At 43.5% G+C, this 22,623-nt stretch overlaps 1 protein-coding gene across 1 annotated transcript in view; it reads left to right on the forward strand.

Moving 5' to 3' along the window:
• Positions 1-22,623, forward strand: part of efl1 (elongation factor like GTPase 1) — a 168,283-nt gene that overhangs the window by 89,239 nt on the left and 56,421 nt on the right. Inside the window, exons 16-17 of the mRNA XM_080729556.1 lie at positions 17,304-17,435; positions 22,268-22,415. Of these exons, the coding sequence (XP_080585682.1) occupies positions 17,304-17,435; positions 22,268-22,415 (280 nt within the window). The remainder of the gene's footprint in view (positions 1-17,303; positions 17,436-22,267; positions 22,416-22,623) is intronic.

Consider the following 22,623-nt stretch of genomic DNA (forward strand, 5'->3'; position numbering starts at 1 on the left):
AACCCTATACATTTTCGGCCATTCGGAAATAGCCGATCTACAAGTTCACAATGCGTATCCGGTGATGTATCCTAATGTATCCGGTAGGAGACACAAAGGATACTCTTTGTGTCTCCTACAAGAACCACTGGGGGTAATCACATTATTTGCTCAGGATGGAATGAATAATAATAATAAAGATCTCCATGGGGTGAGCAATGATAGGAAAAAAAGTCATTTTGGGGGTGAACTCCTTCAATTTTTCAATATCAATTGAAGGAGTTCACCCTCTCTTTTTCTCTCTACCTCTCCTCAGTTCCTCTCCTGTGTGTGTGGTGTGTGTGTGTGTGTGTGTGTGTGTGTGTGTGTGTGTGTGTGTGTGTGTGTGTGTGTGTGTGTGTGTGTGTGTGTGTGTGTGTGTGTGTGTGTGTGTGTGTGTGTGTGTGTGTGTGTGTGTGGCCTGAGCAGGGGTGTGATGACATACGCTTCAGGATGAACACACTCATAGTCACAACCTGTGCCTTGCCATAAACGTCTAGTTTAAATGATCCCTGTGTGTTGTTGAACCCGCCATGTGCTCTGTGGTTATCAACTGTGCATCTGAGCGAGTGTGCGTGTTTGGTAGGAAAATACCGGGACTTATTATGCATGTGTTATTTCTTGGTCTTATGCGGTAATTAACACTTTCCCAGCCACGGGGAGCCACTTAATTCATTCATTGCCTTTTCAAAATGGCCGCCAAGTTCCTCACTGCCACGTTCCTAAATTTCTAGTGCACGGATCAATTTAAAAAAAATCCGCTTGGAAATCCGTTCAGGCATTCATGAGATAGAAGCCTTCAAAGTCTTCAATTGTAAACAAACATGGCTGCCATTTTGAAAGATGTGTTTGTTATGGGAATACTCAGGAAACTCGGGCCGTGGCAGTCTGGGGGTACTGAAATATCATGGGAAACTCGGGCCTGGCATTTAATGAGTTTAAAACCGGAATAAACCGTACATCATCTGTACTCAAATTAGCCGTCCGGAATTTTCCGGACTAGGTCATTAAAAATGAAATGAGTGATAATGATCGAAAAAAAAACTATCGCTAGCCCTTCTCTGTCTCACCACCGGTCTAACCAATAGCATGATCACTGCGGTAGCAAAGTACAGTAACTACAGTACAGTATAGATTCTGTAACTGTACAACGCGTCAAACGCCTCCAGAGACATCAAAGAGATTGACGCGTTGACACCTCGTGGGCATCAAATGAGTTAAAGGAGTATTTCACCCCCAAAATGGCTTTTTTTTCTATTGATTACTCACGCCATGGAGACTTGAGTTCAATAATACTTTTTTGTATTTGTCGCATTCCTAAGACAACAATTTGATTACAGTAAAATACCCCCATTGATTCCGGATGGGGACCCAAATGCATTTGGGTCCCCGTCCCAAGCTTGTTAATTTTTATTGATAATGAGCAACTGGGTACTCAATACATTTGTTACCGCGTTTGTAACAGGCTCGGGTTTCGAGCTCCATCCATAGTTGGCGCTATGCGCAGATTACTGCACTCATAATAGCAAAATGGCATTGGTCACTCCTCCAAGTCTTAAGTTAAGACATAAGACCTGGTGGTAATTAAGAGTGTGAATAAAATATACAGCATTCCACATCTCCTTACAGACTGTTACCTTCATTCTCGATTGTTGACACTCATAAATGGTCCTTTTATAGCGTTGTATTAATGTTGTTTTCATAAAGCGTTTTCATAAAGCGTATATTTTTGCCTGTGGTCAGGCTATGATTCTTTTTTACAATTACTCATTCTACATTCCTGAACTAGCTACTGGTATCCTCAATAAAATGCCAAAGCATTAATAACAGTTGATAAAAATAATACACATGACAAACAGTATATGACAGTCTGAGAAGATTTTACAGTGTGATAATTTGTAGTCACTTGTTGTCCCTTGTTTTATGGCAGGCTGCTTCAGTACATACTTGCTGCCAACCAATGCCTTGCCTAATAAGTAGGAAGCTGCCTGGCCGGTAAAAATGTGTTTTTGTTAGTTTTGTGAATTCAGGGTGATATAGACATTTTACTTTTGGGTTTGGTTGGGTTGAATTTGTGGAGTAATGATGTCACTGTCCTGAGGCTGCTGGTGGTTATTATTAGTTGTGTTAGTTGGGCCTAGCACTAGTCTATTGAGCCTCGGAGGACTAGTTGATTGAGGGAACTTTTCCCTGGGATTTTATACAATTTAGAATTGCTCATTTTTAGGTGTTAACAGAATCCAATGGCTCTTTTTTTTACTCTCTCTCTCTCTCTCTCTCTCTCTCTCTCTCTCTCTCTCTCTCACACACTCTCTCTCTCTCTCTCTCTCTCTCTCTCTCTCTCTCTCACACACTCTCTCTCTCTCTCTCTCTCTCTCTGCTACCACTACAGTACAGTAACTTGTTCTCTGTCTGTCCTTCTCTCTGTCTTTGCCTGTCTTGTTCTCTCTCTCTCTCTCCATCTCTATTTCTGTCCCTCTCCTTTTATCAGTATCTAATGTGATCACTTCTCTATTCCTCTTGTCATTGTCTCTTTCTCTCGCCCTGTCTGTGTTGAGTCACTCTCTTTTCTTTGCCTTCCACAACTTGACAATCAGCTGACAACTGGCCTTTTATCAGCTATCTTCTTGGCCAGTCTACCCCCCCCCCCCCCCCCAAAAAAAAAAAACTCCCCCCCTCTCTCTCTCTCTCTCTCTCTCTCTCTCTCAGCATTCATTGCACCCGCAATGTTGAAATAGAATTAGTCAAAACAGGTTAGCTCACAGGCCTGTGTTGTGAAAGGCACCGCATAGATTAGATACTTAATTAGACATACGAACAACTTCAGAGCGGAGTGTTGTGTGTGTGCGTCCTCTCGCTCCCCCGTCCTCACAGACACTACACAAACGCTTTGTGTAAGCAGCGTCTCAAAGAGAGCTCGACGCGCTTACAGCATGTGCCTGTTTTACAACCACAAACTATCATACATACATACATGTTACATGTTATACATATACAGCTGTGTGTGGTGGGTGCGCATAAACGCCACAGCACACACAGCATGCCACTTGGAAGCCCGGACCAATGAACTCTATCCCTCCTCCTCCTCCTGAAACTTGCTTCACGTTTCAGCTCTTTCCTTCTCTCTCTCTCTCTCTCTCTCTCTCTCTCTCTCTCTCTCTCTCTCTCTGTTTCTCTGTATCTCCTCCCTTCCATTTCCACCCCTCCTTTTCTTCCCCCTTTCCTTTGTGTGAGCACAGAGCCAGCGACGGCACACGGACGCTGAGACACAGCTGACAGAGTAAGAGAGAGAGTAAGAGAGGAGAGAGAGAGAGAGGAAGAAAGAGAAGGAGAGAGAGACTGACAGGCAGAGACACACAGAGAGAGAGAGGGAGAGAGAGAAGGGGGGTGTTAGGGGGACTTCTTTATATAACCAGACTGGCTGCCAACTGTACAGTACTTGTGGTTGGAGGAAATGTCTTCAGGCTTGAGTCATCACAAGCTCCGTGCTTGGACACGACCAGGCTTTGTCCCCAAGGGGGTGTGACTGTGCGCGCAAATGCACAGCACCCGTCGGTGTGCGAGGGCGTGGGCACCGCCAGCGTGCATACATGCTGACGGGCAGCGCTCAGACTGCTCACTGACACTTGGCATGCTGTGCGTGCTGTACGTTCGTCACCCAGTTCAGCTTTCGCTCATGGTTTGTGTAAACAAAGAGGATCTACAGTCGGCAGCCATAGATAGATAGATACCTTTATTATCCCAAGGGGGAAAATCAGTTGCCCAGAGGCAGCACAGCAGTATAAGGTTATTTACAAAGTTACAGAGAAGTATGAAAAAGATAAAAAGAAAAAACAAGAACAGAGTACAGTAAGTACAGTAAGAGCAAGGTACAACAAGAAGGGGAACAAATAATATATCCTAAAGCACAACTATCAATATAATACAGTGCCCAAATCAAAGTGACCATAACAGTCAATGCTAGTTAGTGCAACAAGTATCTCTACATCATGTCAAACACAAGCAGAAATACTAAAAAAAAACTACTAACACAACCTAATAGTGCAGTGTCCAAAGTCAGAGCGATAAAAACAACTAGCAAAAGAAAGAAAAAAAAAAACAAGAAAGGGTGATGCCGGCAAGACACACAAGAGCACCCTCCCTGGAAGGTCCTTGGAGGTCAGAGTCAGTGCAGATATAGTTCCAGAAAAGAAAAAAAAAAGGCGTCCTACGTTAGGAAGGTAGTCCTTGTCAATCGACCGTTGTGTGTCTCGTTGTACAGCTTGAGAGCAGCCGGTACAAAATACTTTCCTAGTCTCTCGCATCTCCGTCCTGGGTAGACAAAACGGTCATCAGTGTTTCACACCGCCTCGTACCTGTTAGTGGGGTCTTTATTATATACCTCCAGTAAGTGTCCCATAACATCAGCCAGTGTTCATTTACACTACTTTTTGCACAGATAAATAAAATCTAAGCTAAAACTAAAGACTAAATATATTGACAATTTCATCAACAATTAAAAACTAGATTAAAATGTTAGGCAGGGACGAGTGGAGAAGAGATCCAGTAGAACTAGAAGACAAGTCATTTTGGTTGCGATCCGGTGTCGCGCTCTGAAAATAGCAGATTGTCTATGCATGCTCAGCATGCAACCAAGGATAATATCAGCCATTACGATGCAATCAAGGCCCGCCAAAATAATTTCTTTTTGTCTACAAATCAACTTAGATTCAGTCAACTATATTCTAATATTTAGTCGACTAAAACTGGACTAAAATTTTACATTTCAGATGACTAAAATACTAAAACGAAATAAAATGTTATTCAAAAGACTATGACTAAGCTCAGGATCAGTCTTAGGTCTGTAAATGATAGCCGCACGTTCCCCCTGATGGCAAGAGGGGCGAGAGTGGTGAGAGTTATGATGTAGAGATACTTGTTGCACTAACTATTATTGTCAATTTGATTTGGGCACTGTATTATATTGATAGTTGTGCTTTAGGACACTTTATGTATATATATTATTCGTTCCCTTTCCTGTTGTACCATGCTCTTACTGTACTTATTGTACTCTGTACTCTGTTCTTGTTTTTTCTTTTTATCTTTTTCATACTTCTCTGTAACTTTGTAAATAACCTTATACTGCTGTGCTGCCTCTGGGCAACTGATTTTCCCCCTTGGGATCTATCTATCTATCTATCTATGAAGAGAACGTGTTGTTGAGGCTGTGTTTGTTGACGTTTAGATGCTGTGCTGCAAGTTCCACACTGATGCCAAAATCCCTGCCGCTATAGCCTCACAAAAAGTTTATGTCCTGAGTTAGCATCAATCCATCGTATAAAAAGCTGCTTTGCACAAGAGCCTCTTGCGTCACTGCTTTGTTGTGTGCATGATGATGTGTTGCGTGTGCGCAGACTTTCTATGGAATCGTGCTGAAAGGATGTCATGTCACAAACCATTTAGAAAGAACTCCCTCTGTCTCCACGCACATACAAGATGTATCCAGCATCTGCAGTTGTATACATTTATAAGCCCCTCTCACGCCCCCCAATAAGCGATGCGTGTCAGCTGCAGCTATTGCTTTCAGGGGTCCATTGGGTTTGTCTTTTTCCCCCTCTTTTTTTTTTCTCCTTTGAGGGCCTTCCAAGTTCTTTGTTGGCTTGGAAGGCCTCCGGGGATCAAGTCACCTTAGAGTAATTACAGTGTCAGATTGCATAGGAGCCAGCCCGCAATGTCCTGCCTGCTCCACTCCAGCAGGCAAACCAGCTCTCTGCTGCGTGCGTGCGTGCGTGCGTGCGTGTACGGCGACCGCGTATTTCCCGGTGAACCTAAGCGCAACGGTGGGGGCTTGGGAGTGTGGGGAACACGCACCACTGACTATTGCTGATGATGGAGAGGTTATATAGCTTAGCCTTAATGTATTGAGAATGAGAGGCACTCTTGCCAATTTAGTAAGAGACTCGTCGCCAATTGCAAGATATTTAAAAGTTAGTTGGGGCCATGATGATAACCTCTTCTTCCCACTACTAGACTAAGGATTTATATTGTCTGTGTTATTGTTTACAACCTCAATTATTCACGTGTGGCAAGATCGCGGTTCCACTTTTCAGAAGTTAATTTAATGTTTTCCATTTAATGATTTCCTTTATCGTCATGTTGTGCTAATGCACGCAACTGTTTTCGCCAGGTTTTAAGGTCTTATTTTAGTTGTTTCTCATTAGCTCGCGACCCTCCTTGCCCATCGGCCCCCACCTTTGCCCTTAGGTTCACCGGGAAATACGCGGTCGCGTGTGTACGTGCGTACGTGTGCGCCAATGTCTCTACAAATGTATATGCACCTCCTGTGTGAGTAAGAATTGGAAAACTGAGAATTTGTATTTGTATCTGTATTGTGATGTTTGTTTTTTTTTTCTTTTTTGCCGCTGGGGGTGAAAGTGGCTTAAAGTTCTTGCCGGAACTAACCTTCATCTCATGTTGTTTTCATAATTCATGCATCCCTGAACACGTGGATTGCGAACCACACACATTGGCGTCGCCTGTTGCAAGTTAACAAAATAACTTGCAACAGGTACATAAACACCATAAAAGGACACGTTAGAACGATTTAGAAGCACTTTATAAGGAAACTAACACTTACGAAGGAGGTTCACACATTTTCAAAAATCCTTAAATAACATATCAGCTTGTCCTGGTTCCAGCATACAGTATAGCACAAGTGGAAGTGGACCAGAACGGAAAACAGTGGCACTTGTGTTGCTGTTACCAACGTTGGATCTTCACATTTAGCTCCCTGGCAGCTAACAAGTTGACAGCCATCGTTAGAGCCCTACCACTATAGGGCTAAACCAGGGGTTCCCAAACCTTTTTGTCTCATCTACAAAATGTAATAAACTAGTGAAAACAGCAGATCTACAAGCACACAACGCCTCGCATCGCGAGGCGTTGTGTGCTTGTAGAACGGCGGTTTTCACTAGTTTTGTGTGACAGTCTTGTATGATGAAGCAGGGTTTACTTTACCAACAAAACGTACACATTTGAAACTTGGAGACGCGAGGTTTCTGCCCGACAGTGACGCTATTTTAGTGATTATGTTGCGAGGAAAGCGTTGAGATAATAGCCATTTTGGTTAGAACTGACTGAAAATAACTTTGTACTTCAAGTTTAAAGGAGCAATAGTCAACTTTTTCTTGAAAAACGGATGCTAAAATAAAAATAATGTTTCAAAAATGTTTTATAAAACATTAAGCTTCAGACATGTGTTTCTATTAAAAAATTACCACAAAAAGCGTAACATAATGATAAAATAATCATTGTGGCCATGTCAGACTGACTTTGTTTACATTCCTCTTCTATGGATTGATAAGGGATGTAAACAAAGTCGGCCCTACAATGAAAAAGTTGACTATAGCTCCTTTAAAATGATACTAAATATTTTTTCAAGTGTCAATTAAATTGCAAATATTATCAAATTATCTCGCGGCACCCCTGGACTGCCGTCACGGCACCCCAGGGTGCCCCGCACCCACTTTGAAAACCCCTGGGCTAAACACCAGAGAGAGAGACAATAAACAAGTGAGTGAGCAGCCCCGAGCAGACCACTGTGCCACCCAAGCAGGGTTTTTTAACGCACAAATCACAACTCAAGCGTCTAAAAACTAGGGGTGGGCGATATGGTGATAATTATCGTTGAGACGATACAATGTCTCCACGATATGCCTTTTCAGAGATATCGTATATATCGTGATACAATTGAGGGAGCCCTGTAAAAAATCTTGTTTAATTGTTACAGAGATTCATTGCCGAATTCAATTTTAACCTGCATTTGTGTCTAAATCAGTAGTTCTCAAACTTTAAAATGTCAAGGTCTCCACTTAACTCTGACAGTATACAAATGAAACGGGTCCATTTGTTTTCATTTGTATACTACTGTCAGAGTTACATACTTGTAAAGTTAAATTTAGACCTCCCAAAAGGAACCCAGAGAGTCTAGTTTTTGTCAAGTAACTTGAAAATTAACCATAAAAACCAACGTGAAATAGAATTGTGATAAAATCGTGTATCGTGATACAGCTTGGGAAAATATCGTGATATTGTATTTTTCCATATCGCCCACCCCTACTAAAAACTGATCTGAAGTCAGCCATTGCTCCGCAGCTCCTCATTGCCACTTTGATGTCGTTGTGCTTTTAACTTGGAAATCAGATGTTTGCCGTTAGATCCCCGGCTCCTAGGTTAGTGTCGAAGTGTCCTTGAGCAAGACACTGAACTTATTGTTTCTGTATATTGTTCTTTTAAAGATCCCATATGAGGTCATTATTCATTGACATACATACGAATGCAATGCAGTGTTGATATTGTCAACTAAAACTCTGATGAAAAATGTTTGTCGACTGCGTTTTTTTCTAAAACTAAACTGTGATGACTAAAACTAAGACTAAATATATTGACAATTTTTTCAACAAAATAAAAACTAGACTAAAACGTTAGGGAGGGACTAGTGGAGAAGAGAGTCATTTTTGTTTGGTAGCTCTCAGGTGTTGCGTGCTGAAAATAGCCGATCTACAAGCTCAGAACTGTGAGCTTGTAGATCTGCTATTTTCAGCACGCAACCAAGTGTAAAATCTGTCATTATGATGCCATCAAGGCCTTCCAAAATACATTTCAGTTGACAAAATCAACTGTAGATTTAGTCGCCTAAAATCTCATGATATTTACTCGACTATAATTTGACTAAAACTAAAACTTTTCAGGTGACTAAATTATGACTAAAACTAAATGACATTTTATTCAAAAGACTATGACTAAAACTAAATCAAAATTTTCTGTCAAAAACAACACTTATGCAATGCATAAATAAATACCCCTCATTTCCCGCCCATCCACACGCCCATCCACACGCTTTCATTTAATCATCGGTGCTACATGTCTGCATGTGTTGCCACAGTGTTAAATCTAAGATGCAGTGGTGTGTCTGTCTGTCTGTCTGTCTGCCTGCCTGCCTGTCTAGGCTCTGCAGAGAGTGTTTACATCCAGCCGACTGTCAATCAAATCTAATCAAAGCATTTCCTGTTTGGTTTGAAAACAGCCCTTGGCTGTGCCCTCGAGAGGTTGAGAAGAACCTAAAACCTAACCCGCACTTAACCAGGATAGCTAGGCTTTGAGAACTGCTAAACCCCATTTGATGCTTTTCGTTGCGACAGCAAATGGAGGACGCTTGTAGCAAAGTGAGAGGTCGGGAAGGAAAGAGAGGAGTGTGGCGATGGGCCTGTCACGATTATTACATAATCGTCTAATCGCAATTATTTGACATAATCGCAGTTATTTTGTCATAATCGTTTCCATGTTGAAAAATGTTCGGGGACTTCTCATGACTCCGACCTCTCCATAGTCCGACTTAGCTTCGACAGGTTAGCTACTCACCAGCGTCGGCAGGTTAGCTACTCACCAGCGTCGACAGGTTAGCTACTCACCAGCGTCGACAGGTTAGCTACTCACCAGCGTCGGCAGGTTAGCTACTCACCAGCGTCGACAGGTTAGCTACTCACCAGTGTCGGCAGGTTAGCTACTCACCAGCGTCTGCAGGTTAGCTACTCACCAGCGTCTGCAGGTTAGCTACTCACCAGCGTCGGAAGGTTAGCTACTCACCAGCGTCTGCAGGTTAGCTACTCACCAGCGTCTGCAGGTTAGCTACTCACCAGCGTCTGCAGGTTAGCTACTCACCAGCGTCTGCAGGTTAGCTACTCACCAGCGTCTGCAGGTTAGCTACTCACCAGCGTCGGAAGGTTAGCTACTCACCAACGTCGGCAGGTTAGCTACTCACCAGCTTCGGAAGGTTAGCTACTCACCAGCGTCGGAAGGTTAGCTACTCACCAGCGTCTGCAGGTTAGCTACTCACCAGCGTCGGAAGGTTAGCTACTCACCAACGTCGGCAGGTTAGCTACTCACCAGCTTCGGCAGGTTAGCTACTCACCAGCGTCGGAAGGTTAGCTACTCACCAGCGTCGGAAGGTTAGCTACGTCGGATAGGGGTCTCCTGACCCCATACACTGCTAACCTCGTCACCAGGGGTGATCGGGCCTTCACAGCCCAGGCACCTCGCCTCTGGAATGCCCTACCCCAGGAACTGAGGGATGCAAACTCTATAGCATCTTTTAAAACACTTCTGAAAACCTACCTCTACACCAAGGCCTTCACTTAGATTACTTGTTTATTGTTTTTATTGTTATTTTTATTATTCTTTTGTTGTAATGATTTTATTGCTGCTTATTGTATTTTTTGCTACTGTAAAGCACTTTGTAACGTTGTTTTGAAAAGCGCTTTATAAATAAAGTTTATTATTATTATTATTATTACTCACCAGCGTTAGTTTTACTGAGGTTAGGATTAAGGTTAGGTTTAGCTGGTCGGACCAAAGGGAGGTCAGAGTCATGACATGTTACCAAATGTTCATACATTTTCAACCATTTTCAAAAATAGTGGAAATAGCAGATCTACAAGCCCACAACGCGTTGCTTGTAGATCGGCTATTTCCACTATCAATGTTCTTTTTAAAGTATAACGTTTTCATATTATGTCAGTCATTTCTTCGTATATTTAGGTTATGTGCCATATCTGAAATGTGCAACTTCAAAGCCTAAATGCCAAACAGAAATGTATTGTCATTGACAAAAACACAATTAAATCGTTAATTTGCAATTATTTGAGTGACAGTTAACCGTCATGTAACAGCCTTATGTGGCGATAGTGGGATAGTGCAGCAGGGAGCCTTTAGCCCCTATCATAGTAGGTACCGCAGTGATTACCGCGGTGTAGTCTTTTAAAGTCATAAAACTACAATATTGCGTCATTACTCGCGGTGAAGAGCTATCCACCGCGAACCCCGAGTCCGACACATCTCTCTGTTTTTACTATCAGACAGATCGGCCCATCACCCCGTTCACTGATTGGTCGATCTAGACCAGTCAGTCACAGTGATAGGACTTTACCGTGACTGACTATGATGGCCTCCACTTGTTTTCTCACTTTAGGTGGATAGCTTTACACCTAAACTTTGCGGTAGTAGGCTCTTCACCGCAGACTCTGATAGAGGCTTTAGTCTGCGAGCCTGGGTGCTGTGTGTGCAGGGGAGGCAACCAGTTGTAGTAAAATGCAGCGGACTGAATTGACCCATTTCCGGGTCGGTGCAATTTTGGGATGACGTTGACTGGAAGTGGTTGTAAATAGTTACAAGTAGATGCAAGCGTTTGCAGATTGCAGTTGCGAGTAGTTGCGTTGCGAATCATTGGCGTGTGGACTGGGCGCACCTGGTTTATAATGAAGCAATATTACACAAGAGGTTGTGCTTTAACGTGATTATTGTACTGCAATCATCACTGGTGTGTTTATTCAGCCACGCTAGATTTTTCTCAAAATGATAACATAGAGAAACATAATTTAACTGTTAGCTCAATCTCACTGATTGATTGATTGACTGACTGAGCAGTTTAGTGAAAATGACTTCAAAAGGATAAATACTGTACACAAGAAAGCCCCTAGGCTTGTTTCCCTTGTAATTAAGATATTAGAGATGTTTTAATACCAGACTATTTCTGAAAACTGCTAGCCTAGCCACTGCTCTGCCAAAAACGATGTCCGATCAGCACAGCTGATTTTGATTAGGTATGCTGTATGCTCGTTTGAGCACGGGTAGATATCCTATTTCATACTGCTTGTTTGGAACTACCTGTTGTATAATCATATATACCAGGGGTCTTCAACAGGGGGTCCGGGACCCCTAGGGGGTCCTCAGAGTTACTTCAGGGGGTCCTCCAAATCTTTGTGTGATAGAAACCTTTTTTTTTCTCCTTTTTATATTAACCACTTGAACCCTATAGGGTCCATATTCTGAGAACTTTAGCCAAAAATAGCAGATCTATTTGCGAGGCGTTAAATATCTGAAAACATTAATTGACAAAAATCCAAAATAAACAGACGATCGCGCTGTCAAACGATGAAACTATATGGAATCTATGAAAAGGTTGTGGGGGATCCGTGATTCATCTCTCTCTCAACCAAGCGGTCCTTGGCCTGAAAACGTTGAAGACCCCTGATATATACATTAGGGCATTCACCAAATATTCGAATATCAAAGTCACTATTCGACTTTCTTCACCGAAGTCGAATATTAGCTTTTTTTTTCTCTCTCTTTAAAAAATATATAGTTTATAAAGCTTGGCTAGATAGGAAGTCATAAGAATGAGTTGTCAATGGTTCTCAAACCTTTTTAGGCCGTGACCCCCAAAATAAACATATTTGAACTGGGGACCCCCACCCTGACAAACACTTGGCCGAAAATAGCCGATCTACATGCTCACAACTAGGGTTGGGTATCGTTTGGATTTTTACGATTCCGGTTCCGGTTCCGGTTCTGCTTATTGGTTCCGGTTCCTAACGGTTCCTATTTCGGTTCCAAAATGGTTAAAAATATATATTTTTAGCCGAAACTGAATAGAGATTTTTTTTTTTTATAATATATACACACATTATTTTTAAACGTTATTTATTTATTGGGTAATAAAAGGTAATATGTCTCCAGTTGCATAATTGCACATTTATGGCCTAATTGTGTTATTATTACTACTAGAAGCTCGGCCGCGGCCGAGCGTCTAGTCGGCACCCTGGCCAACTCGGGAACAATGTAAATAGGGAATGAATGCCCAGCCCTCCAATGCAAACCCCATTATACCTGTTGTCATAGGATCCGTTTTGACCATCTGTTTGCGTGTATCCATTTATGCCCATATATGGAGATATCTGTCTGTCTACGTCCATTTTATGCCCATATATGGAGATCTCTGTAGGACCCGTTTTGACCATCTGTTTGCCTATGTCCATTTATGCCCATATATGGAGTGTGTCCATTTATGCCCATATATGGAGTTATCTGTCTCTAAGCATCCATTTTATGCCCTTATATGGAGATCTCGTATTGACCATCTGTTTGCTTGTCTCCATTTATGCTCATATATGGAGATATCTGTATCTGTCTGTCTGCATCCATTTTATGCCCATATATGGAGATCTCTGTATCTGTTTGTCTGTGTCCCTTTATTCCCATTATGGAGATCTCTGTATCTGTCTGTGCCTCCGACTGTGTTGCAGACATAGTGCCGGTTCCCCCTTTAATGCAAACCCCATTATACCTGTTGTCATATATGGACACAGGCCATATGTTTGCCTGTGTCCATTTAAGCCTATATATGAACATCAGAACACGTCATACTGATGTACCGGTTGCGGAAAACTCTGATGTCAGACATCAGCTCCCCATTCGGGGATTCATTTTATGCCCATATCTGGAGAACGCGCGTGCCGGTGGGAAGAACGGTTCTCGAGATTCACATACATACATACACATTCACAGAGATTTTTTGTTGACTCATGCAGCGTTTTTTGTTGACTCATGCGGCGTACGTGATGTCAGAGCCTTTTATGAAGTGATGTCACAATGAGTCAGCGATTGTGCCGATTTCCTCAGGAACAGCCTGATGTCAACAATCAGCTCCGCGTAAGGAGATTCCGAACGTTTCGCGCCGCTTTGGGAAAACCGCATGCCGAGTCGGGCCGAGGCCCGGCACTGCACTCCGCGCCGCGGCGGGGAACGCGCGTGCCGAATCTGAAGCCGGTGGGACGAACGGTTCTCGAGATACGCGGATTACATACACACAGAGATTTGTCGCATTTATAGATAGATAATAGGCCTGCCAATGTTTGGGGAGAATTCACTTTCAGTTTCATTTTAGCAACACACACACACACACACACACACACACACACACACACACACACACACACACACACACACACACACAGCAGATTACATACACACAGAGATTTGTCGCATTTATAGATAGATAATAGGCCTGCCAATGTTTGGGGAGAATTCACTTTCAGTTTCATTTTAGCAACACACACACACACACACACACACACACACACACACACACACACACACACACACAGTATCTTGCTGTGAACTCTAGAGGTGAGTGGCCCGAACTCTAGAGGTGAGTGGCCCGAAGGACCGCCGAACTTCTTTTAAGATACAGGCTCTCGTCTCGGCTAGCTAGCACAGTAGCGCTAATGTTAGACCCTCTGTCGCTCTGTGGAACAGTGGATTCTAGTTTGGTTAATTCCAGAAGAAAAGCTTGGTTGCTGGTTGGCTATTTCTTCCCAATTCCTACTTGTCTTGAGACGGGGGAGCAGAGGACAGGGAGGAGGGGAGGGTCGGAATGCAGCTTGGAGCGACGCGCCACGCTGTGTCCGTACTGCGTCTAGTCGCGCCGATTCAATGTCGTGGACAATAACTGTGACATGATCTAACCATTGTCTTCTGACAGTAACCTGCCAACGCTGGCGAAAACGAGCGCTCTACTCATAATAAACATGCTTGGTAATCTGCTAGACGTGTCTGTACTCCTCCATTCAACACAGAGACGCTCCAGCGTTATGCTTCGACGCATCGCGGTGCTTGGATTGTGCAATTTGTGCTGTTTGTGCTGTCTTTATTTTTTAGTGCATCACATCTAGGAACCGATAGGCAGTACCGAAATTACATATATTTTTTGGGTACCCAGGAAACGTCATGTTCTTATCGGTTCTGTCCCGGTACCGAATTTCGGTACCCATCCCTACTCACAACGCCTCGCTCTGCGAGTAAATATTCGTCATGGCTTTATAAACCATGAAGATTTTTTTTAAAGACAAAACAATAAAAAAAAAAAAAAAAGAGAATATTCGACTTCGGTGAACAAAGTCGAATTGTGACTTTGATATTCGAATATTCGAATAGTCAAATATTTGGTGGATGCCCTAAACCATATGGCATTATAAACTGAAAAGATCAGTTATTCACCTCTCTGTCCTCTCTCTTGGTGTGTCTGTTCCATTCTGTCACTATGACTTTTGAGAGCCGACTAAGCCCCCATTGCTCGTGTGCGTCATGTATGAGGCCTTTCTCATTATAGCCTTCCCTTGTGTACTTCTCCATACAGACTGACTGTTAATGACCACCTTCGCTCACAAACACGCGCGCGAGCACACACACACACACGCACACACACACGCACAGTTCAAGGCATTTGTTAAAAAGGCACTGCGCATGACAGGAAGCATGATTCATCTGCTTGGTGACTATACTTAAAGGTGATACACCATGAAATTTCACTTTTCCTATTTTAAAACCTTTTTTTGGGGTCCCACTAGCACCTTCTATCCTCACAAAGTCCCATTTCTGACCGTTGTGTCTTTCTCTGGTTTTGAGAAGGCGAAGGTTAAAAGTATCCCACGGGTTCTCAAAACAGGCTGTCCAGATTTGCTGCCGATTGTGACGTCATCTGCCGATTGTGACGTCATCACAAAAAAAAAAAAAAAAATCCCAAAAAAAAAAAAATCCAAAAAAAAATTTTTTTTCAAAAGGATTTGGGGGGGGGGGGGGGGGGTGGCGCAGTTCAGGCCAAAGGTGGTACTGCAGCTGAAATGCTCTGAGAGCCATTCAAAAATGAGAGAGGCTCTCTATTCAGGAGTGGTAATTTACTTTATTTAACCTTTTGAAAAACGTTTTTGGGACATAAAAAATATGACATAAATACTTTTTAAATGCATGGTGTATCACCTTTAAGGCAAAACAGTCTGTTTTACCCTACATTATTTGACAGAAATATACTACATGTTACCGTTTTTTCCTGACCATTTTTATAAACAAAATCTACTGTATATGATTGTTATGAAACCCTTTTTCGTTTAAAAAAAAATTGAGAGGAGTGGAATGCCATTTGGAAAATGGCATACACCATTTGAAAATTGATAAATAACAAATCAAGCATACACAGACAGACATTGGCTGTCTGAATTTGGAGCGCATGCTATACTTTCTGGGGTGTAGAGCAACCAATACTACTCTGAAAATCACAGGCATTGGCCCATTTTATAGCCATCACTTTAAGGAAGACAAATGTACCCAACTTCACCATGTGTTAGCACAGGTTTATTTTCTCCATTCAAGGTCTATACAATGTTTATCTTTAGAAATAAAAGTTTGTGGAAAGTAAACAATATACTTCATTCGACTATAACCCAAACTTGGAATACTTTTATGATAAAACACTTTTGGTACTTTTGATCAGTGTACCCTTAGACCGAAGATTAACATAAACATTAACATAATTTGCCCCATCAGTGTATCTCCGATGTCTCTTTCGGTTTCAGGTCTGCAGCCAATTGGCCCTGTCTCTGTACAGACAATACAGGGGATTGCTTTATTGAACCTGTGAGATGTGAGAGCCCCAGCAGCTAATGTATATATTATCTGTTTTGGAAGAGTGGCTGAGGTTGTCTCTAAATGAGAATTGCTGGCCCACATTAAATCAGTCTACCTTAAGCCCGGGTTAGCTTATTTCATTAGCTTGTTAGCTGTGACATATCTCTGTGGGAATATGTTGCTTTTAACCAGATACAATCTCTCTCAAACCACATTATTGAGCGGTGCTCCTGGAAGGAGCTAAGCTCCAACACCTGGCTTTGTCCGGGCTCTGAAGTGTGGCCTATATCTGGTCTACATCTTGGCACAAAGTGCTCAAAGTTTGTCGTATGCCCAGAGTCACATTGGCCACGATGCGTGGGACGCTTAATGAAATGAACAAATAAGTAGCACCGCTTCACTTCACATTACAGTAGGTACGATTTTCACACCTTTGCATTACTGATGCAGGGTTCCCACGGTCATGAAATTCCTGGAAATATTTTGAAATTAGAAAAATATTTTTTCCAGTACTGGAAAAGTTTTGGAATTTATCAAGGGTCCTGGAAGGTCCTGGAAAAATATCTATGGATTGTCTTTGGTTATTGATTTTGTAAATGACAAATCAAACATGGGCCAAATTGTCAAATATTAGAGGCAGAAATTGTGAAAATAGCCGATCTACATGCCCACAACGCCTCGCAACGCGAGGCGTTGTGAGCATGTAGATCTGCTATTTTCACAATAAAACTGTGTTATACAAAATTCCTCAACTCTTAGTGCTCGTCAGGGTGCCGGGGTCCCCTGTTAAAACATGATTATTTCGGCGGTCACAGCCTGAAAAGGTTGAGAACCACTGGCATACACTACCTGTCTTTGGGCATTGCGCATAGGAGTAAGCGACCTGTTATTGAGCTGAATTATTGTTATATAGTCCTGGAAATTGGGTTAAATATTCTGGAAAAGTTTTGGAAATTAATTGGTAAAAATGTGTGGAAACCCTGCTGATGTTTCCTCCTTTCCTCATTCAGGTATTGGAGGCCTAGAGGAGTATGTGTTGAAGTCCGCCACCCTCTCCACATCCCCTGCCTGTCCCCCCTTCACACCTCTTCACTTCGAGGCCAGCCCCATTGTACGCGTCGCCATCGAACCCAAACACCCAAGTGAGTGGCACACGAAATACTGGAAGAGGAATATCCACTGTATCCAGGGACGTGCTGGCCATTGAGAAAAGCGGGACAACTCCCGAACGGCCGGTTCATTTGAAAAAAATTCTAAATAGAATGTCGGCCTTCGTTCCATTTTGGCTGCTTGGCGGACAAAAAAGTAAATCGTCACTGTCGGGCAGAAACCTTGTATCTCCAAGTTTCAAATGTATAAATTCTTTCGCAAAGCAAAGCCCTGCTTCATCGTACAAGGCCCTCGCACAAAAGTAGTGAAAAGAGCAGATCTACAAGCACACAACGCCTCGCACCGCGAGGCGTTGTGTGCTTGTAGATTGGCTGTTTTCACTAGTTTAAATAGTTTTTTCAAATGATAAATACAAAACAAACGGTTTTGGACATACATGGTTTCCACCCGATAACGACAAAATATAACTCATGTAATTGGCCCACTGGCTTGTCACAAATCTTTGAGTAGCAGCAGCGCTATAGAGAGAGATCTCTCTATAGCACGCAATGAGGGCCTCTCCAACTCTTTTTCCCGGGCTGAATCAGGGGCCCAGCATGTCCCTGGTTGTATCTGTAAATGAACAGATGTATTCCGTACAAATTTGGTTTGGTTTTAAAGTCCTTTTATTGAATCAATATGGAGTCTTGTTTTACACGCAAAATAAACAAAAGATGCTCAAAGGTTGAGGCGCCCGGCTCGCCTGGTAGAGCGCATACCATTAACGCTCAGTCACTGCGCTACTGAGGTTCAAACCTGACCTGAGGCTCTTTATCTGAATAAAAGATAGTTACTATTATTACAAAAAAAAGAATAAAAAATACAATAGTTTACACCCACACATATCTGTATCTGTATATTTGGCACATTGGGGTCTTCTGAGGTTACGAGCTAACTAGCTAGCCATGCCAACCCAGCCAGCCCAGTTGTCGGCATTGCCCACAGCCACTGTCCCCACATTCCTGCTGCTCTAATGTGGTATTACTGTAGCACTAGCAGTACACAGACCCCCATATGGAAGTGCTTATCCAGCCTCACAGATACCTCTGTCTGACTCCAGTCTGAGTGCAGAGATGTTTGAGTCTCACTCTGGGCAGGGCTATACCCAGTTACCCACACACCATGATGATTATAATGTATGGTACACGACTACACGCACGTTGACATTCATAAACATAATGTACTACTTGCACGTTTTTTATTAATTTGATACATTTTGTGTGGGTGGTTGGGACATAGCTGGAGCGTCTTTGACTGGAACATCTCAGCAGCTTTCGAGAGTAAACTCTGTGGTTCTCAACCTGTGGGTCAGGACCCCCAGGGGGGGGGGGGTCGCCAAATTATTTTGGGGGGTCCCCAGATGATTAACTTAAAGTGAAACATTGTTTTCTCACTCAACAGTAAACAAACCAGCATAACGTTTAAGTGTATGGAGGGTATCTGCACATTTCTAAAGTGACAATTTTAGGAATTATTAATACCTCTAAAATGACAAATTAAACATCGGCCAAATGGTCAAACATTAGAGGCAAAATAGCCGGTCTACATGCTCGTTGTGAGCATGTAGACCTGCTATTTTCACAATAGAACCGTGTTATACAAAATGTAACTCTTTAGTGCTCGTAGGGTGGGGGGTAGGGTGGGGGGGGGGGGGTGGGGGGTCCCCAGTTAAAATATTATATTGGGGGTCGTGGCCTGAAAAGGTTAAAGACCCAGTGAAATGAAATATACGTTTTTCACACTTTTAGAGCTTATCCGTGGTAATCATATGGGCATTCCTAACACTAGATGCCAAAAAAACAACAAAAAATACAATGTTTGTGTATTTTTATATCAAAGGTCCCTAAATGGGCCATTCTTAATTATTTCCTGTGAACAGAAATGTGCTGCGTGATGACATAGATAGTCCTTTTGAATATAAATGAACCTTTGATTACATTCACCTGTTTGATTCCCATTGCTGGCATTCCTCCAAACACAGCTGTTTTTGGAGTGGTGAAAGCGCTCCCAATAGACAGGTATGTCTGTGGCTGGCTGGCTGGCTGGCTGGCTGGCTGGCTATGTGGCTGGCTGGCTGGCTGGGTATGTCTGTAGCCTGGCAATACCTTGAGTGGCCACACAAGTTAAAGGAGGGGCGCTGTTGTGCAGGCACAAACAGTTTACAGTTTACAGTTTACAGTTTAGGCATTTAGCAGACGCTTTTAATCCAAAGCGACTTACAATAAGCAGATAACATCACAATAATAAACAAGATAATATGTCAGTACATCATCAACAATATAACAAATGCAAATGGATATCTATCTAGAAAAAACACAATATAATCAAAGTTCTGAAAAAACCTAAAAAACAAAAACAAATGCTAACTAGCTTCATGTATTCATTGATTCTTTTTCTGTAGTGCTAAGGGTTTAGGTGGAGTCTGAAAAGGTGAGTCTTCAGTCCACGGCGAAAGTTAGCGAGTGAGTCCGTTGTTCTAAGTGCGACAGGGAGTTTATTCCACAACTTGGGGGCCAGGAGGGCAAACTGTCTCGGACGAGTGGATTTTTGCCCTGGAGTTTTGAGCGAGGGTTCTGTCAGCATCCCTGTGTTGGCTGATCTAAGTGACCGGGTGGGGGTGTAGGGGTTGATCAGCTTCTGGAGGTATGGAGGAGCCATACCTTTGGCTGCTTTGAAGGTCAGCATCAGTGTTTTGTATTCAGTGCGGGCCGCAACCGGGAGCCAGTGGAGGCTGCGGAGAAGGGGAGAGACATGTGAGAACTTAGGCTGGTTGAAGACCAGTCGTGCCGCGGCATTTTGGATCAGTTGGAGAGGTTTAAGTGCACATGCCGGGAGACCAGTGAGGAGAGAGTTACAATAGTCAAGCTTTGATATGACAGATGTCTGAATGAGGAGCTGGGCTGCCTCCTGGGTGAGGAAGGGTCTGATTTTACGGATGTTATAGAGTGTGAACCTACATGACCGGGTGACTGATGCAATGTGTGCCTTGAATGATAGCTGGCTGTCCAGGACCACACCAAGGTTTCTAGCAGTAGGAACTGAAGTCACAAATGCATTATCTATGGAAATAGTGAGATCTTGCATGGGGCAAGACTTAGCTGGGAAGAAGAGTAGCTCCGTCTTGTCCGGGTTCAGCTTAAGGTGGTGGGCTGACATCCACTGTGAGATGTCGGCCAGACATGCAGCAATGCGTTCTTCCACCTGGGTGGCAGAAGGGGGGAAGGACAAAAACAGTTGAGTGTCATCAGCATAGCAGTGATAGGATAGATTGTGAGCAGAGATAACAGCACCAAGGGATTTGGTGTACAGGGAGAAAAGCAGAGGGCCAAGTACGGATCCCTGGGGGACTCCCGTTTGGAGGGTTCGGGGGGATGAAAGCAAACCTTTCCATGAGACCTGATAGGTCCGGTCCGACAGGTAGGAGGAGAACCACTTTAGTGCCGTCCCGGTGATGCCTAGGTCAGCAAGGGTGTCCAGGAGCAGCTGGTGATTCACTGTGTCGAATGCCGCTGATAGATCCAGAAGAATCAGGACTGCAGAGTGGGAGGCAGCCTGGGCAACATGGAGTGCTTCCGTGACTGCTAGGAGTGCAGTTTCTGTAGAATGGGCTGGTTTAAAACCTGACTGGTTGGGATCCAGCAGGTTGTTCTGTGAGAGATGGAGAGAAAGCTGGTTAGAGACCACACGTTCAAGGGTTTTTGAAAGAAATGAGAGGAGGGATACCGGTCTGTAGTTCTTGACGTCCGAGGGGTCAAGAGTTGGTTTTTTGAGGAGTGGTGATACTCTGGCTGCCTTGAAGGCAGCTGGGACACAGCCTGAGGTTACAGAACTGTTGATGATGGCGGTTATGAAGGGGAGTAGGTCAGGTGCGATCGTCTGGAAGAGTGGAGAAGGGATTGGATCCAGGGCACAGGTGGTAGGTCTAGAGGAAGTCACTAGTTTTATGACGTCATCTGTAGAGAGAGGGGAGAAGGAGGACAGACATGTTAAGTTGGGGATACAATTCCGTGTGTTAGACACTGTATTCTGGGGGAGATGGGAGAATGAACTACTGATATCGTCAACCTTCTTTTCAAAGTAGGCGACAAAATCATCCGCTGAGAGGGATGAAGGAGGGGGGGGAGGGGGGGGTTTGAGGAGGGTTGAGAACGTGCTAAACAGTTTCCTAGGGTTTGAGGTACATGATTGAATCTTTGTGTGGTAGAATGATGATTTTGCAGTGGAAAGTGAGAGTGAGAAACCTGACAGGAGTGTGTGAAAATGAGATAGGTCCTCTAGTTGCTTCGTCTTGTGCCACTTCCTCTCTGCCGCCCTGAGAGGTGTTCGCTCAGATCTGAGAGTTTCAGATAGCCATGGGGGAGGTGGATTTGCACGTGCTGGCCTGGTCGAGAGAGGGCAGAGACGATCAAACGCTGAGGAGACAGAGGAGAGAAAGGACACACACACACACACACACACACACACACACACACACACACACACACACAGATTCACCGCTCCACTTCGAACCGAGGTTTGATTTTTAATTATAACAATAAAATACGTATCTGTAAACATTATAGGTTAGAATAATAAGCAACTCGGAAACAAACATTCTCTACAAGAGGCAGCCTGTCATGTCTCTCTGCCTTGCTACTGAGGGCTACAAACAAAACATTAATCATCACATAACTCAGATTTGACGTCCCATCGCCTGAAGGGCTGGTCCCTTCTGATTGGTTCAGAAACACACAGACTTCCTTTTCAGACTGAAACTTCAAAATAAAATGCCCCAAATAGCCATTTCACTGGGTCTTTAAGAACCACTGCACTAACTGACACGCAGGTGAGATGCCTAAGCTGGTGCGGGGGATGCGTCTGCTGAACCAGGCTGACCCGTGTGCTGAGGTTCTCATCCAGGAGACGGGGGAACATGTCCTGGTCACCGCTGGAGAGGTCCACCTGCAGCGCTGCCTGGACGACCTCCGAGAGAGGTGTGTCCCCCCGCGTCTTTGTATCTTATCTATCTTGATTCTCTCTGGTCAGTGTCTCTGTCCACATCTCTGTCTGTCTGTCTGTCTGCCTGCCTATCTCCATCCTACACAGGCCCGTCGTACAGATTTTTGGGAGGGGGGTCAAGATCAAAGACCTGGGTTTTTCGCCCACGCTGAAAATGCGGGTTTTTCACAGGAAATTATTCAT

This window comes from Nannobrachium achirus (assembly GCF_963921795.1).
Source record: "Nannobrachium achirus genome assembly, chromosome: 7".
Classification (NCBI taxonomy): Eukaryota; Metazoa; Chordata; class Actinopteri; order Myctophiformes; family Myctophidae; genus Nannobrachium; species Nannobrachium achirus.